Source organism: Schistocerca piceifrons, chromosome 8 (assembly GCF_021461385.2).
Source record: "Schistocerca piceifrons isolate TAMUIC-IGC-003096 chromosome 8, iqSchPice1.1, whole genome shotgun sequence".
Lineage (NCBI taxonomy): Eukaryota > Metazoa > Arthropoda > Insecta > Orthoptera > Acrididae > Schistocerca > Schistocerca piceifrons.
The window spans coordinates 210,061,966-210,080,295 of NC_060145.1; the positions used below are offsets into that span (position 1 = coordinate 210,061,966).

General features: G+C 39.9%; 1 protein-coding gene and 1 non-coding gene across 2 annotated transcripts in view; one reads left to right on the top strand and one right to left on the bottom strand.

Moving 5' to 3' along the window:
* The window catches only part of LOC124711464 (phospholipase DDHD1-like), a 176,891-nt gene that overhangs the window by 66,138 nt on the left and 92,423 nt on the right, over positions 1-18,330 (bottom strand). Inside the window, exons 6-8 of the mRNA XM_047241560.1 lie at positions 4,904-5,010; positions 4,674-4,823; positions 4,421-4,486 (exon numbers count right to left, since the gene is read on the bottom strand). Of these exons, the coding sequence (XP_047097516.1) occupies positions 4,421-4,486; positions 4,674-4,823; positions 4,904-5,010 (323 nt within the window). The remainder of the gene's footprint in view (positions 1-4,420; positions 4,487-4,673; positions 4,824-4,903; positions 5,011-18,330) is intronic.
* On the top strand, positions 1,969-2,043 carry Trnal-caa. The gene has a single exon. It is a non-coding gene; the product is annotated as a tRNA-Leu (tRNA).

Below are 18,330 nucleotides of genomic sequence, written 5' to 3' on the forward strand. Positions count from 1 at the left end.
CAAGGAGCAATATCCACTGCAAATAGGCCTTGATTGTTACTAACACATATGTATGTCCTTATTTGATAAATATCAGTGTGGTCAAATAAATATTAAGCTAGCAATAGGAGATAACCAGCAGACACATAACTTAACACTGTTCAACACACAACACGAAATGAGCTAAACTTCATTACCTGTTATTAAAATTAACCTATCAACGCTTGTTCTCAATTCCCAGTCATTATCATTTCTTGATAAATAAGGCCTAACATGTCAACAATTGGCAGTACTCATGGACATGTTGTAACTCTCACAGCATTGGCAATCCCATGATCAGAAACGTACTCTGAATGTATCTGCCATGTTATCAGTACTATTGTGCCCAGGTAAGGGTCTTCAGTTCTTAAGAACTTCCTTTTATAAAGTGGTCATGTTTTGATGCTTCTCAGAGTGTTTTCACAATGACTGTGTTGTGATACACTTCCAGCTGCATATCTGCTGTTAACATACAACAATGTCTTGCACCTGTGTTAATAATGCCACTTACTTTGCCTCAGTCTGTAAAAACGGAACCCTTATAAAGACTGATTTGCTGTCCGTCTGTATGTTTGTCCAACTCTTAAGAACCCTTTCGCTCAGGAACAGGTGGATGTATAAATTTCAAATGTATATCACATATTAAGGTCTATGCTCACTTGACAGTGCAAAAATTCTAAGCCTCTAAGACAATGCACTCAAAAGATACAGCCATTTGTGTCACACATTTTGATACTCACAAACTCACTCATCAAAACCTACAGGGTATTTTCCATTGGCCTAGAACCATGAAATTTGGCAAAAAGGAAGGTTTCGTAGTACAGCCTAAGCAAAACTCTGAAAACTGTAAGTCTATAATTATATCACACAGAAAAAATATTTTTTTGTCATTTCTTATCTGACTGACTGTTTGCCAATCTGTTAAGACCCCTTTTTCTCATGAAAGGGTAGATGTATCAAATTAATATCAATGTCACATACTAAGGTCTGTTACCCCTTGGTGTTGTAATAAATGTAAGTTTCTAAGTCAAAGCAACCAAAAGATGCAGCCATTTATATTACATATTTAATACTCTCAGATTCAGTCGTCAAAAGTTGTAGGTCGACCTAGCATCAAGGTTTCACAGTACAAGTAAAGGAAAAAACCCAAAAATTGTTAATTTGTAATTATATCACACACAAATATTTCTTTTGTCATTTGTTACCTGGCACCAAACTTGAAATTAAAGCAATCAGTAGTTCTGCATTCCAGCTGACTGGATCGCAATGGTAAACATCGAACATCAGGCAAGGAATGAGTTTATTGCTCACACGATACATTTTGTAATTTATCCATCACCAGATATTCAGGAGCAATTACTGCAAATAGATATGGCATTTCAAGTTGTATGTGAAACAAACATTTGCAGACTAGTCTTGAGTTTTACCATCACAAACCTGTCAGCCAGGAAGCAAAACTACTGATTATAATGGTGGTGACCTGGCTCCTGCACGTTTTTATGTCACATTTACATTACTGAAATTAAAGCATTCTTGAAAATCTTGGAATCCCTGGATCCGAAATCTTGCCAGTATCAATGCTGATTATAGGCAAAAATGGTCAAGATTCTAGGTTCCAGAATGGATGAACTGTCTACATACATAACTAAATTCGTATGAAACCTTCAGTGCACGAGTCCTATTCACACCTGACCAATTTCTTTTGTTTGGCCTCATGACAGTATGAATTTGCACATCATTTTAGAACATTTGAATTCAATCCATCGAATATTTCCAGAATGAGATTTTCACTCTGCAGCGGAGTGTGCGCTGATATGAAACTTCCTGGCAGATTAAAACTGCGTGCCGGACCGAGACTCGAACTCGGGACCAGGAGAGCTTCTGTAAAGTTTGGAAGGTAGGCGACGAGGTCCTGGCAGAAGTAAAGCTGTGAGGACGGAGCGTGAGTCGTGCTTGGGTAGCTCAGTTGGTAGAGCACTTGCCCTCAAAAGGCAATGGTTCCGAGTTCGAGTCTCGGTCCAGCACACAGTTTTAATCTGCCAGGAATTTCATCGAATATTTGCTTAAATATAGAAATGGGAAAGGATGGCTGCCTTTCCTTCCTTGTATTTCCTAGGGCCCACATCATTTCAGATCCCGAAAGTTTGTCAGATCAGATAACCCACCTCAAAGTCATCTTTCGCCAGCAAGGCTATAGCAAAAGACAGATCAGACACGCATTGGGTGTGAGGTGAAAATAATGAGGTGGTACCTACGTCTATAGCCTTTTTGTGAGGTAGTATTTCCAACAGGATTTGTTGTCTTCTGCAGAAACACAGTGTGAGGCATGTTTTCTGACCACCACCTATGTTTAGGGCCCTTTTAGGGTCTGTAAGGGGCGATCTTTGTATATGTAAGGCAGGTGTCTGCTGTACACCATGCAGAGTTTACATTTTACACTTTGATCAAACAGTCAAAACATTGGAGGATCTCTGTATAGAGCATAAGCGTCAGGCATGCTTACAACATATGAGCATATCAGCTACTGTAAACACTGGCCTGGTACCAGTCATCCTATGGAGTACAACAACATAGATTCTGGCATGTACTTCCAGGTATTGAGATAGTGTTATTATGGAACCAGTTTAGACTAAATTAGCACTTCACTTCAGAAATACAGACATACATTTTTGCTTAAAATTTGCTTGGAATCCTATGCTCTTCCTGGCCAAACAACAGGGGGACAGAGTTACTGCTGCTGCCTCATCCACTAGTAATTAATATTCACAACTGATAACTTCTGACATTGGCCAGCTTTCATTCTGTGGTGGTGCTAATTGTTGACTCTGTGTGTGAACTGGCAGGGGGGGAGCAAGGGGGGAGGGAGCAGTGATGTATGCCACACTATGGCTCTTGGTAAATGTAACCCTGCCTGCTGGAAGTTTAGAGTTCCTGTCACAGCATTCTCTCACTGTATTTGCACTTGAAAATGATGGGTGTTCACTTGTTGAAACACTGGTGGTTGTTGAAGGTGTCACGCAGCTACATTCCTGTAAGCTGCGTGGATAGACCCTTTTTTTTTTTTTTAATTATTAATTTCATTGTCTATTTGTAAGACAGTGGTATCTAAGGTGCACAACTTTGCTTCCGCCGTTTTTTTCCACAACATTAGAGGCTTTAATGAAAAAAACTGGTTACACATGTATCGTTCAAAGTATTTTCCACCGTTGGCCACAACTTTCTCCCATCTTTTGGGCAGTGTATGAATCCCGCGAATTGATCCAATTTGTGACTTCTTCATGAGATTGGAAGTGTTGGTCAGCCAGGCCATGCGCCATTGAACTAAACAGGTGATAATCAGAGGGAGCAATGTCTGGAGGAAACGGCAGTTGGGGTAGGACTTCCCATTTCAATGTTTCCAAGTATGTTTTGACCTCTTTTGCAATATGGGGTTGAGGATTGTTGTGCCTGCTAAAATAACTTTATCATGCCTCTCGCTGTACTGCGGGCGTTTGTCTTTTAATGCTCTGCTCAAAGGCATTAATTGCATTAGTTAATGAGCACCTGTGATTGTTTCACTTGGTTTTAACACCTCATAGTACACGACTTTGAGCTTGTTCCACCAAATGTAGAGCATGATCTTGGAACCATGAATATCCGGTTTGGCCATTGACGTGAAAGCATGGCTGGGATATCCACATGGCTTTTTGTGTTTAGGGTTATCATAATGAACCCATTTTTTATCCCTGGTCACAATGTGATGCAGAAATCCCTTCTGTTTTTGCCTCTGAAGCAACTGTTCACAAACACACAAACACTGTTCAACGTCTCTTGGTTTCAGCTCACACAGGACCTAAGTTCCTTCTTTCTGAATCATGCCGATAGCCTTGAGATTTTTTTGAAATGGCTTGCTGTGTCACTCCCACTAATTGTGCCAATTCTTCTTGAGTTTGACATGAATCTTCGCTCAGCAATGTATCCAATTCTGCATCTTCAAAAACACTCTCTCTTCCACCACTACGCTGGTCTACGACATTAAAATCCCTGTTCTTGGAGCATTGAAACCACTCATTACATGCTCTTTCACTAATAGCATCCTTACCATACATACTTGAGAGCATTCGATGAGATTCAGCTTTTGTTTTCTTCATACTGAAACAAAACAGTAACACCTCCCGCAAATGACAAGAATTAGGCTCATAAACTGACATTTTCAATCAAGAACAGCTTTATGATGCATACACAAATTTACTAATGTTTGAATGAGGTTATGTTGACCGAGATCAAAGCTAACTGCCTGATGTCTGCGATCTGTTTCTTTCGACCGCTACTTACTGCTGTCATGACATATCAGCAAACGGCGGAAGCAAAGTTGTACACCTTGTAATTAGACAGTAAAGAAACTACATTAAAATCTGTTTACCTGAAACAAGAGAGCAGATTTACCACAACCATTCTCGGGCAGTTCCGTGGGACCATTTGCTGATATCTGAGAAGCAACACAACAAAATCGAACTATTAAAACTTGTCAAATAGCTCTACAGAATCTTTCCACATGAAACCACAAACAGTGTTTGTGGAGGAGTGCAGTAAATCTGCAAACAATTTGTGTTAACACATTTTTATTAAAATATCCTTAAAATATGTTCAGTGCAAAAATCTATAAAGCAAATTACCTTCCACCCTGTTACTATATCATATACTATGACACAGCCAAGAGAGTGTGCCATTACAGAAACCTTGCCACCATTCTTTTCAAAGTATGGATTTCTTTGTGAAAACATGGAGTAAAGGCGGTTAAGCTCCTGTGTTAGACCCTGCTGAACCTGTGAAAACAAAATTATATGACACTATTACGTATGTTCTGTATCATTTAAATTATTTAAAATAATTGTTTGATACCCACCTCATTTCCATAAAGTGGGCTAGTGTAATACATGATGTCCATCGCACTTGAGTTCAGCATCTGTCGTAAACCTACAAGTTTGTGTGGTGTGATTGAATCCACAATGTCTGGAAATTGACAAATTTTCAGTGAAACGATAGGCATCTAAAAATATTTGAAATACATTACTGAGAGAGGAATACTTCTAGCTCTACTGTGATGAAAACAGATGATGATAATTTCATCCAAACATCTGCTACAGGAGTCAGACACTCATCATCAATATGTTGTATCTATGAAAGCTAAGAAGTTATGCTTGATACCATGGTAAAGGGTTTTTAAAGTTACCTGAAAACATAATGTCGAGATGGGATAGATTTTTTTTTTTTTTTGCATTTTTTATTGTAAAATATTGGAGTATACTAAAACCACTATGGTGACTTCATAAATGACCAACTAGCGAAGTTGAAGAGTTGAGAGAAATACAAAACGTTGCTGCATTCACCAATAGGAGGTGCTTTTGTTTATTGTGTTCAGCACACTGAGACACTGTAGATTTTATTAAACTAACATCCCCCATTAAAACAATTATCACATAGTTTTCCACTTAGGACTACAACCATTTTGCTCTCCCATTACCCTTTCTCTTTTTGTCCCATTGAACATCATGTATATCTCATCTGACATTTCACAGCCTGCTCATTCTTATCCTGTTTGTCTTTTTTAATTCCTCTTGGAAATTTTGACCAGTTTTGTCGAAAATCAGTGATTCTTCCCTCACAATTTCTTTGAATACCAAGGTTTTCACCTTTGTGTCCACAAGGTATCGCTCTCCATCCATGTTAAAGTATTTAACTTATGCTCTTTCTATGTGACAGTGTAATGTTGCATTATATCCATGACTACGGAAATGTTGCTATTTACATCAATTTGATGTATTTGGTTTTTGCTCTCTAATTTGATGTTGCAAAATTTGAATCATATATGTCATATTCCATGCGACAGATTTTATACTGAGAATCACCCTGACTGAGCTAGAAAATTAAAATCATGACAGGCCTTCACAGCTATAACTATCAGCAGCATTCATGCAAGGTCCACACCCCATCGAAGTTCATCCTCATAGTTTGCTTAATTAATGCTCACAGGAGACAGTATAGAGCAAATAAATGGCTAGCCATAGCCGGGAGATTGTTTCTATAATTACTGTCACTTTGATGAATGTTTTACTCTGCGGTGGACTGTGTGCTGTTATGAAACCCCCTGACACATTAAAAATGGATGCCAGACCAGAAGTTAGATACAGATCCTTGTCTTGCGCACTTACATCTACGTCTATCCCCACAAGTTACTTCATGGAATGTGTTAGATGGTATCACTACCATTTTCCAACTTCTCTGTTTATTTCGTGAATAGTACGTGGGAAGAATGACTGTCAATAAATTTCTTTATCAGTTCTGATTTCTCTATTTTTTTTCGTTGGGGTCATTTTGCAAGATATATGTGAGAGAAAGTAATATGTTGCCCAACTCTTTTTTTTTTAATGCAAACTCTTGGAATTTCAACAATAATTTACTCTGTTATACATCTCTCTTTTGCAGTGCTTGCCACTGCAGTTTGTGGAGCATCTCCATGACACTCTCACACGTTGATGGCGCTTTCTACTCTTTGTTGGATCTTCTCTAGTTCTTCCGTTAATACTGCATGGTAAGGGTCCCAGACTGATGAATACAGCTCAATAATTGGTCAAACAAGTCTTCTGTAAGCCACCTCTTTCGTGGATAATTACTTTCCCTTAAGATTCTTCCAATAATCTCAGCCTGAGACCTTCTCCTCCTCCAGTTTATTTTATGCAGACATTCCACTTTAGGTCACTCTGGATGGTTAGCCCTGTGTATTTTATAGATGTTACTGTCTCCAGCGATTTTTCATCACTAGCATAATCAAACAGTTATGGATCCCTTCACCTATTTATTCATGAATGTTAAATTTATTTACATTTAGGGTCACCTGCCAGTCTCTGAATTGATCACTTATCCTCCTTAGTTCATTCTGCTTTTTTCTATGGTCTTCTGGCATTGCAACCTTCCTATAAACAACAACATTATATAGAGTACATTCAGGACAGAACTCCAAGACATGTGTACAAGAAACATTTTTCTGTGTGCTGTATTTGACTGCATTTATAATATGATTTTAATGGGAAATATTTCAGTGCAGTTCTCACCTTCTAAATAATTCATCAAGAACAATACTTCCCAACTCAATCTTTTAATCTGTGACAATGATCTTACGAATGGAGTTATGTGGTTATGGCTTGCAACCCACTGTCTCCCCGTCAGTTTTGTCAGCACACATTTTTAACCTATCGCAGAATCTCATACACTGAATACTTTGTCACAGAATAAAAGATTCAATCTGGATGCACTGGTGAGGTTTTATTGTACACTTGTATGACAGGTGGTGCTTTTGAAAATGATACTGACACCGACCAACCATGAAGTGTAAATTAATTTTCACTACAGTACAGCCCTGTAGGAAAAAGATACTTCATTCAACACGCTCCCATAGAATAAAGCAAGAAATTGTGTGGCCCATATATGTTTCAAAGAAAATTACAATCATACCCTATTAGACACATTTCGAAATTATCTGATTATGTAAATTCAAGAATGAAAGAACCATTTTATCTGCATGACAAATAACATTACTCATTATAAACAGGCCGTAACATTATTGTATGCAAAGATTGTTCAGCATCTGGTTGGTTGGTTGGTTTAGAGGTGGGAGAAGGGACCAAATTATGAGGTCATCGGTCTCTTGGTCCTAATAAAACAATGCCACAAGTGTGAGAATAAAACAGACAAAACATATGACACAAAACAGAAAGAAAGGAAAAGCCACAAGAATGAAGGGAAGGCAACGAACACTAAAAGGAACAAAAGACAACAAGAAAACAACAGAGAGATGCTAGAAACAGAAGAGCGTAAAACGTGAAAGCAGATTACAGTGGCGCCAACCACAAGAATAAAAAGGGAAAGCAGGCAACTCTGCAACACATTAAAACCTCCACCCTAAAAGCACTAGGGTGGAGGACACAGACGGACAAAGGACATGCGCTAAAACCTACACAGAAGTATAAAACCCACTCTCACAGATAAAACGTAAAACTAAAGCTGCTGTGGAGGCATTGTCGCCCAACACCGAAGGCAGGGCGCTGGGAAAGTTAAAAGTCTGCCGCAGAGCGGCTAAAAGTAGGCAGTACAGCAAAAGGTGGATGACTGTCATTTGGGAGCCACAGCGACACTGAGGTGGGTCCTCACGATGGAGTAGGTAACCTTGCGTTAGACATGTATGGCCAATGTGGAGCCGGCAGAGGACCACTGATTCCCTGCGAGAGGTCTGCATGGAACACTTCCACACATTCATAGTCTCCTTAATGTGCATGCTGTTATGCCATTTTGTCTCCCGAAGCCAGAAAACTCTGCGGTGTAAGACAGAACGCAAGTCAGCTTCGGAGGCGCCTATCTCCAGGAGCGGTTTCCATGTTGCCTGTTTGGCCAGCCTGTCGGCAAGTTCGCTGCCAGGGATTCTGACGTGTCCTGGGGTCCACACAAACATCACAGAATGGCGGGACTGTTCCAGGGCATAAATGGACTCCTGAATGGATGCTACCAGAGGTTTGCGAGGGTAGCACTGGTCGATAGCTTGTAGCCTGCTCAATGAGTCAGTACACAGGAGAAATGACTTGCCAGGGCATGAGCGGATGTACTCAAGAGCACAAGATATGGCCGCCAGCTCTGCAGTGAAAACACTGCAACCAACTGGCAAGCTGCTCAATATGTCCTCCATGAACAAATGCGAAGCCTACGTAACCATCAGCCACTGAGCAGAGGACCATGCAAAAGGTCCAGACGAAGCTGCGGCCGAGGCCTACACCATGGAGACGTACGTGAACAGACCGCAAGTATAGGTGGTAAAGGGAAGGACTCCAGTTCAGAGAGAAGGGACTGTATGTGAACCGCAATCGTTAACCTCGATCTGGGCCGCTGATGTGGGATATGGACTGCTGTGGGTGGGAAAAGGAGATGGTAACTCGGATGCTCAGGGGAACTATGAATGTGTGCTGTGTAACTGGCAAGCAGTTGCACACGTCCGATCTGCAGTGGAGGGACACCAGCCTCCACCAGTACACTGGTCACCAGACTCGTCCTAAAAGCTCCTGTCGCTATACGGACCCCACAGTGGTGCACAGGGTCGAGTAAATGCAATGCTGAAGGCACTGCCGAACCATAAACCACACTCCCATAGTCAATTCAGCATTGGACAAGGGCTCTGTAGAGCTGCAGCACCGTAGAGAGATCTGCACCCCAACTGGTGTTGCTCAGGCAATGGAGGGCATTGAGGTGCTGCCAGCCCTTCTGCTTAAACTGCCGAATATGAGGGAGCCAAGTCAATCGAGCATCGAAAACCAGTCCTAGGAACTGATATGTCTCCACTACAGTGAGTGGATCGTCATTAAGGTAAAGTGTGGGTTTCGGGTGAATGGTACAACACCGACAGAAGTGCATGACACATGACTTTGCGGCTGAAAACTGGAAGCCTTGGGCTAGAGCCCATGACTGCACCTTGTGGATGGCTCCCTGTAGATGTCGCTCAGCAACAACAGTACTGGAGCAGCAGTATGAAATGCAGAAGTCGTCAGCATACAGAGAAGGTGAGACGGACAGCCCGACTGCTGCTGCTAGACCGTTAATGGCCACTAAAAACAGAGAGACACTCAATAGTTCAGTATCTGTTCTGAGAACATATACAAATCTGTTGCACTACAAAAAATGTCATAGTGGTCATGCATGTATGAAGAAGTAAATGAAAGATGAATAACAGCTGTTTGATATAACTGAGGAAGCAGCGAACTGTTTACTTGAAAACTGTAGCATTCTTGTTAACTTTGCTACATTAAATTTGGCTTCGGCATGTAAAAAGTTTACAGTTTTTTGACAATCGTTAATTATTAATGCTGGTTCACTTTGCTAGTGTATTTTGTAACTCATTCCAACGTCCCTGGAGATTCTTCTTCATGGTGGAACCTATCGAAACTAATGAATATGCTGAATATCCTGTGGAACAAATGGAGTGAACAGTCATGGCTAAACTGACAATCAATCCAAATGTTCACATTATCACATTCAAATATAAGGTGTAGTCAAACTAAAACTGAACACCTGCCCCAACAGGACTGAAGAATCATTCCACTCAAAAGTAAACACCACACACATTAAGACATTTATCGCACTGGGAGACAAGACAATCAATTCGTGATTTTTAGAGAGTGGTCAGTTTCTGATGGATTTACAACTGTGTCCATTCTTGCACTTCCTCATCTGACTGAAACCAACAACATGTATGTCTTTCTACAGGTTACCAACAATGTGAATCACACAGAAAGTGATCTGGTCTGTACGAAGGATGGATCAGCATTTCCCAAGCAAATCACTGAAGTGTAGCCATCATCCAATTGGCAGAGTGGGGATTGGCATTACCATGTAATAGGATGATTCCATCCAACAGCATGCCTGGGAATTTTGGCTTATGGTACAGGTCAAAATTTCTGCAAAGTGTCTTCATACCACTGCACATTGATTGTGGTTCAACATTTGAGGAACTCAATGAGCAGAAGGTCCCTGCAGTTGCAGGAGGTCATCATGGCCTTACAGGAACTTGCATGAAAAACTCTGGATTTATTATGCAGGGGAGATGTGGAATGTTTCTACTGTTGGCTTTAGGATTTGCCCTAAGGCTGTCAGAACACTATTGGGCAGAATCATCTGTTGCACTATAACAACTGACCCCACACTGCCAATTGGATGAAGGCTAGCAATTTGGTTGGGAAAAACTGCAACATCCTCCATAAAGCCTGGATCCTGGCAACCTGAAGAAAAACATGTGTGGATGTCTGTTTCAGTCAGAAGAGGAAGTGCAACAGAGGCTGTGGTTGTGGAGCCGCCAGCAGCTGACCGCATTCTGTGAAACAGGAACTGATCATCTCATCTCTCAATGGTTTTAATGCGTGTGGTGATTACTTTTGAATGGAAGCATTATATTATTCTTTGTGGTGGATGTTTGGTTTTCATTTGACTGCCCCTCAAGTAACAAACCATTCTTGTGTATTCAAGGGATTATAAAAATTCTTCGTTAACTTTAAATCACAAATCAAACAATGGAAAATTTAGGATGGGACACTGGCTGGCCTCAGCAGCCAGAGACAGTGGTCACGTGTGTGTGTGTGTGTGTGTGTGTGTGTGTGTGTGTGTGTGTGGGGTCTAATTCAGAAGAAGGCCTTTTGGACAAAAGCTTACTTGTTTAGCAGTCTTTTTCTTGCGCCTGTCTGTGACTTAATATTTCCACAGTACGGTGAGCAGCAGTCCCCTCATTTTAAATCATAAATTAAATAAGAGAAACAGCATGGCAAGAGTTTCACATATTTTGAGAATAACCTTTGAAGCAAATCTACAGTAAACCTTAAAACTGCAAGGAGAGAGAATGACTGGAAAATGTCTTTAAAAATTTTTTAGTTTTTAAAGTGAATTTTCTTTTTGATACAATACAGTAAACCTTTCGTCATACATAATGTTAATAATGTTCAACTTAATTCGTCATCAGGTGCTTTTGTTTAGGAAACTGAGATGTCTGGTATACTTTTTTTTTTTAAAATGTGTCTGTATATTTCTTATAACACTTATTTGACGGTAAAATATTTTTACAGTTCAGCATACAACAATCTTGTCTTGGTAACTGTCTACCTACCTGGTATTTCACAGTTACTCTTAAGATGTATTGCCTGTCCCTACATCATTACTTACAAAAGTTCATCAGAAGATACCCAATAAAAAAAATCTACATGTTACCAAAAATATTTGAAACAGGAAGCATACCAATGCTGCCTTGTTCAAAATAATGAACTGTAAAAATATTCTAAATATCCGATGTGTCAGTTATTTCCCATTGTACGTATTGAGTCTTACTCACTTGCCTTTGAGAATCACAGAGTTATTGTCTTATAGGACAAACATAGTGTGTTAAAACTAGAAGCTATTCACAAAGACTAACAGATTAATTTCTCTGTGAACTGTGTTACTCTGCAGTCAGAAGTCGCAAAGCATGGTAAATAAAAGCCACCACTGTAATCACTAAAAGAAGCTGTAAACAATTCAAAAAGTCTCATGAAGTGACAGCGGGTGTAAAGGACGTGTAACAAGCTGCTATCACCTCACTAGGAAAGGAAAGGAACTGAGGCTGTGTGTACAAAACTGAGTTAAAGAGTGAAACATTTGCAAACTAAAAAGACAAATATGTCTTATTTGCCTGTCTTAAAAATTTTTTGCTTATTCAAATTAAAAAACTGGAAACTCTTGTTAGAAGCATATTATGTAATACTGATAATTGCCAACAGGTCTCTAAATCGACCCGTAGAAAATAGTTTGTTATTTATTTATTTACCAGTGAAGGAATGTAAGTAGTACATACGCAGATGCTATTTTGCATAAAGAAGAATCAACAATTTTCCTAATGATTCTATGAAGTTCATTTATAACTTGTGCAGCTGTAAACAGAATAATACAGTTTGATGATATTTAATTGTTAATATGACACATAGAAATAGCTCTCTCTCTCTCTCTCTCTCTCTCTCTCTCTCTCTCTCTCTCTCTCTCTCTAGGACTGGGTCCACTGTCCTTTTGTTTATGCATATTTCATCTGGTGACAACATTTGCTTTCAGTATTCTTGGAAACAGAAAATGTCGAAATTGACATCACAATAAATATTTTTAACAGCTATACTGGAACGACTACATTGATTAGCTACAGCACTGTTTATGTACATTGCGACTCATCCACATCAATGAATATTCTTCTTCCTGATGTAATCTACAGAAAATGATGAACATACACAGACAACTAACACACACATTCACAAGACTACTGTTATAAAGAGCTCCACTGTATCAGGTAACTGTAATACCGAGTTGCCACTGGTTGACCACCTACAGCCTCAGTAGCCAGAGACTGGGAGGGGGCGGGGGTAAGGGGGGGGGGGAGATAGAGAGAGAGAGAGAGAGAGAGAGAGAGAGAGAGAGAGAGAGAGAGAGAGAGAGTGAGTGAGTGTGTGTGTGTGTGTGTGTGTGTTTGTGTTTTGCCCTCCCAATGAAGGCCCTGTTGGCCGAAAGCTCACCACTGACAGACCTTTTGTTGTGCCTATATGAGACTCAGGATCTCTGCTATATGGTGAGCAGCAACTGTCCTTTTCATAATATTGTTACAGTTTACACAAGCCTTCACATGAAGAACATTCACTCAAAGAGAGAATGGTATATATATCCAATATACGGCTCTTGCATCTCATGTTGGATCACGTTTTGTGCATCCCACAAAATTACCTCAAGGCAGCTCATGGACATTGTCAGGCAGTGGCTCCTGTTTTTGGATGGCAGGTGGCATACAGCGTGTACAGTGTGAATCAGCTAACACTTGCACCTCAAATATTTTGGACCTGGAAGGCACCCTCAATATGCAGTTTCCACAGAATTGAATTGTAAGCAAGGGCATGTATTTGCAGCTGATACTCAGAATTTGACAAAAGTGCAGTTTTTTTACAACAGTTACAAATCTTTAAATGGGGCAATATCTATTGACTGCAAAGTCCTATAAGTAGCTTAAATGAGAATGTCAGTGGTGTTTGTTGCAGGAAGCTAGTGCAAGTAGTATACAAGTTATTGTATTGCGAACACTGTAAGCGCTGACAGCTGTTTATTCCATCCTATCGCTTAAATGCTAGGTGACAATGTTATGCTTGTTTACACTTTGTTGTGTGTACACTGACATTCACTGCGACGTCCTCTCATTTATTGGGTGATAATGGATGTAGTAGGACATACCTGGAAGATGGTATTATCCAATACGAAAAAAGCGTACATGCTCATGGTTTACCATGAATGCAGGAAGCATGACATTTGTTCAAGTACCATGTACACTGAAAGATATTCCAATAGACGTCACACTCTTCAACCTTCCAACCTCTTCAAACAATTGCAGATGACTGCTGAAATGGTAGAATGTGTACAGCAATCACTGTACGGCAGACCACAAGCATTTACTGACACAAGTGATGGTCATTTTGAGTACAGAGGGTATACTGATTCTTTATGTGTCAGACCCCACAGAGGTACTGCAGTCATCCCATTTAACAACATGACACCTCTGGAGACTTATTAACATCTTTGTAGGGCTGCACATATACACCCATGTGAAATTCACATTCGTTTGAGCTACAACATGAAACAAACAACTATTGGTGTTTTCCATTGACATATTTGCACTTTTTTAAATAAATAAATACACATTTGTTTGGGCTCAATAGGAGGGGCACTGCCTACCATTCCAATCTGTGAAATCCACATATCAATGGCTCCCTCCATTATTGAAACACTTGGGGTGCAAGTTTTAGGTGATTCACCCTTCTATCACTTCCTTATCTTCTTAGAAGAGCACATATGATATAAACAACAGTCATGTGAATTGAACCTGTGAGACACAGCAGAGTATCCTCCTTGTAATACTTGATTACAAACAGTGATTTTCTGCACACAGTAATTTGGAGACAACTAGGAACACTTTGCAATAAATGCAATGTTACTTACAGGACCCAGTACTGAGATACAATTATAATTCTTTTCAGAGGCTTCTTTCACCTGGGACTGGGCCTCATGACAGATACAGAAATGACACTATAGCCCACTGCATTACACAGTTAGCACATCCCCAAAGAAGAGAAATGTCCAGGATGATAACACCCATACACAAAGACAATCCCATGTTGAACAAATGGCATGTATTTAAAATTGTGCCTGATGATGATGATGATGATGATGATGTATGTTTCTGTGTAACTCAGCAGCATGGTTAATACTCCCTTTATCACTATAATCAGCAAGCCAACAGTCGAGTTTGTGAGTACTTTACAACAGAGTTGTGTCAAGAGCTGTGACGCATTCTCTATAAATGATTTACAGAGAACAGTGAAAGTGAAAGTGATGGTAGAGCAGTAGGGGGAAGTGCCCAGGGTTAGCTCCCCCCGGGACAATAACTGTGGCAGGTGATGCTCTCATCCAGCTTCCTAGACTCCCTTATGTACTAACATCAAGAGACGATGTAGTAAAAAAAGGAAAGATTATTTCAATATATTCTCCTCCACTGGCAGTTAAGATGGAGCCTTACTTCATACTTGACGACAACCTGTGATTATGAAATAACATACTGTATGGTTACACAGTATGTTGACGGCCTTCACACATGCTTAATGATGCCATGAGTACTTCAGAACTGATAGTGTTTATAAACAACATTTGATGCAGTAGTGTGAAGTGAATACTGTAATAAGGAGAATAAATAATCCAATATTTTCTACAACAATCCCACTTATGGTAATTGCAAAGAGGGTAACACTTAGGACTCAATCCTGTGAAACCTTGTTTTCCTGTAAATGTTGATTATGATGACCATACCAATTCTTTTTTAGTTAAGAGTGCTAGTTACCTCAGAAAAGCCAACCAGTGTAATGTAGCTAAGATGTGGTGTTGTCAATCTGTATTTATGCCTTTTGTAAATCATGTTGTATCATATGCCTTTTGTAAATCACAAAAAACCCTACCAGGCATTGACAGAAAGCTAAAGCTTCCCTGACAGTGATTTCTAATCACAAAAAGGGGTTTGTTGTGGACTGAAACTTTTCAGATCTGCACTGATTGGTGAAAGTAATTTTTTTTTTGTTTCAAGACACCAAACAAAGAATACCATCTGTTGCAGGGGTTTGCATATGATTGCCATTAAACTGATCAGTCTAATAGCTCTCTATACAGTTTTAGATTTTCTTCTTTCCTTCTTCTTATCAGGTCTCAATATTGGTACCATGATATTTTTTGTCCATTGGGTAGTGAAAACACCTACTTGCCAAATCTTGTCATATATTATAAAGATACTTTGTCTGCTATAGTTACTATGGTTGTGAAGCATTTTAATGTATGGACTTGAGGAGGTATCTCCTAGTGAGCTGCTGCACTACTGAATTCCCAGTCTGTTAAAAGGAAATTACAGGTTTCTATCTGTTAAGTGTTAAAAGGTATAAGACTCTGTTCCATTAAACTTTGATGTCAATAAATCCAGATGAAAATTGTTTGAATTTGATATTTCAATGTTGTAACCCAACAGTAGGTCAGTTACGCCAAAAGAAATCTATGAAGTATTCCTTGGTCAGAAAACAGGTATACCAGATGGGAAACAATGCCCACTGAGATGTTGACACCTGAATATGTGTTGCAGGTGCTTTCACTGACATGACATTTTGTTCCAGCACACCCCTCTTTCATTGTTTGATTAAATAACGTGGTATTGCTAGAAGTTGTTTGTATAAAATTAGATTATCATCATCTTGTTTGTCATTGAAATGTTCTTCGTCTATTTCCAACGACTTTTTTTCTTGAGAACATCATGGGACAGACCTACATCTAGATGGTTCATAAGACTAGGGTACCACATTATGTGCTACGTGGATAACAACATTTGACTTTTCTTGCACTATTTTGTCAGTGTTCTTTTCTTGGGATATCACGACATAGGCTTAGGAGGAGTATGCATCTCAGCTCAATTTTCAAAGGGACCAATGCACTAGAAAATCAGGTGGTCTCAAATGTGCTGTTGCTAAAAAGATAGGATAATGGTCACTGCAGCAACGATAACTGTGGATTTGTCATTGTAGCATATACACAAGACTAGGACTGCAAAGCACGAAGTCCATTAGAGAAATATGTCATGGGTGGCACAAAGACCTTTATTTGTTTATTTATTTTGACAATTCTGCTGCCAGACCAAATGATGATTGCTGAAAGCATTTCATTTGCTTTCCTTCCCTCCAATATGAAAACAAACTTCAGTCCATAGATCAACAAATCATAAAAACAGCAGTACAGTTTTATCCCAGGAGCTGTTCAGTGATACCAACAACCAACCAATATCTCAGAGTCTACAGCAGGCTGTTCCAGCTCGTCGGCTCCGCTGTGAGCTGCGGAGCGGTCCCTGCTCCAGGGAGCCGTGTTGCTCGCTGCGACCATTCAAGTGGGCTGGCACGCCAGCACGTGGCATGGCTGACTGAAGCAGGCAGCAAGGCAAGCATTTTGATGTGCCAGCTGCATCTTACAAGATCGACAACCTCATACTCTTAGCTGCTAAGGCGTGGTGACATGCTACACCAGGAAATACGATGTTCAGGAAATAAATAAGAAACAACTGTTTTACAAGAAATTGCATAGTAAATTTATTGGGCCTCTGTAGCTTGACATTTTCTTTTCATTACAAGATCGGAAATATCAGGTGTCAAAGTGATCGCAGCATTAATGCAGAGGATGGCCTTCATTGTTGCATCCTGAAGAAACGATCGTTCCTTACTCTTTACTCTTTTCATTGCTGTGAAAAGCTGCTCACAACAATACGTAGATCCAAACATGCACATGATCTGAGCGGCATTGTTGTGAAGCTTGGGAAATGTTTTTTGCTGTAATGAACGATACTATTGCGACAAATCCAACGTGTTGTAGTACCTCTCTTTCAACAAAGTTGAATTTTGCAAATAAATAATCTCAAATTGAAGTGACAATGACAAGTCATCGGGGGAAACTGAAAAAGGAGTGCTGAACATCTTAAGTTCCATTTCCAAACTAGTGAGGTCTCGGAATCGTGTTTCAAACGACGTGATAAGCTGCTTTAACTTTGCTTGGTAATCGACGAAATTAGTACCTTCAGGTAGTTTTAAAGAAGCAAGACGATTGGAGAACGTTAAATGTCCATTACTCATCTGCTTCTCAAATAAACGTAACTTTTCTATAAACGCTTTGATCTGGTCGTGCATGTCAATGATTAGCTGCCCTTTGCCCTGCAATGACAGATTTAAATGATTCAGATGCATAGTTATGTCAGCTAGGAACGCCATGTCTGATATCCATTTTATATCTTTCAGACAACGCATTTCTTCCCCTTTCATTTCGAGAAAAAGGGATATTTCCTCAAGAAGGGCAAAGAAAACGTCAAGAACTTTTCCCCGACTCAGCCAACGAACTGTACTGTGGTAAGGTATATCCCCATACTCTGCTTCCATATCTTTCAGGAATCCTTTGAATTGGTGAAGATTCATACCGTGACGCCGCACAAAATTCACACATTTCATGACATCTTTCATTACGCCACCTAGCTCTACTGTTTCAGCACACCGTGCCTCTTGGTGAATAAAACAATGAAGAGTCAAAATGTTTTTCCCGAATTCATCCCTGAGTTTATTTTTCAAACGAGAAGAAAAAACTTGGCGACGCCCGATCATTTGTGGTGCACCATCTGTCGCTACAGAA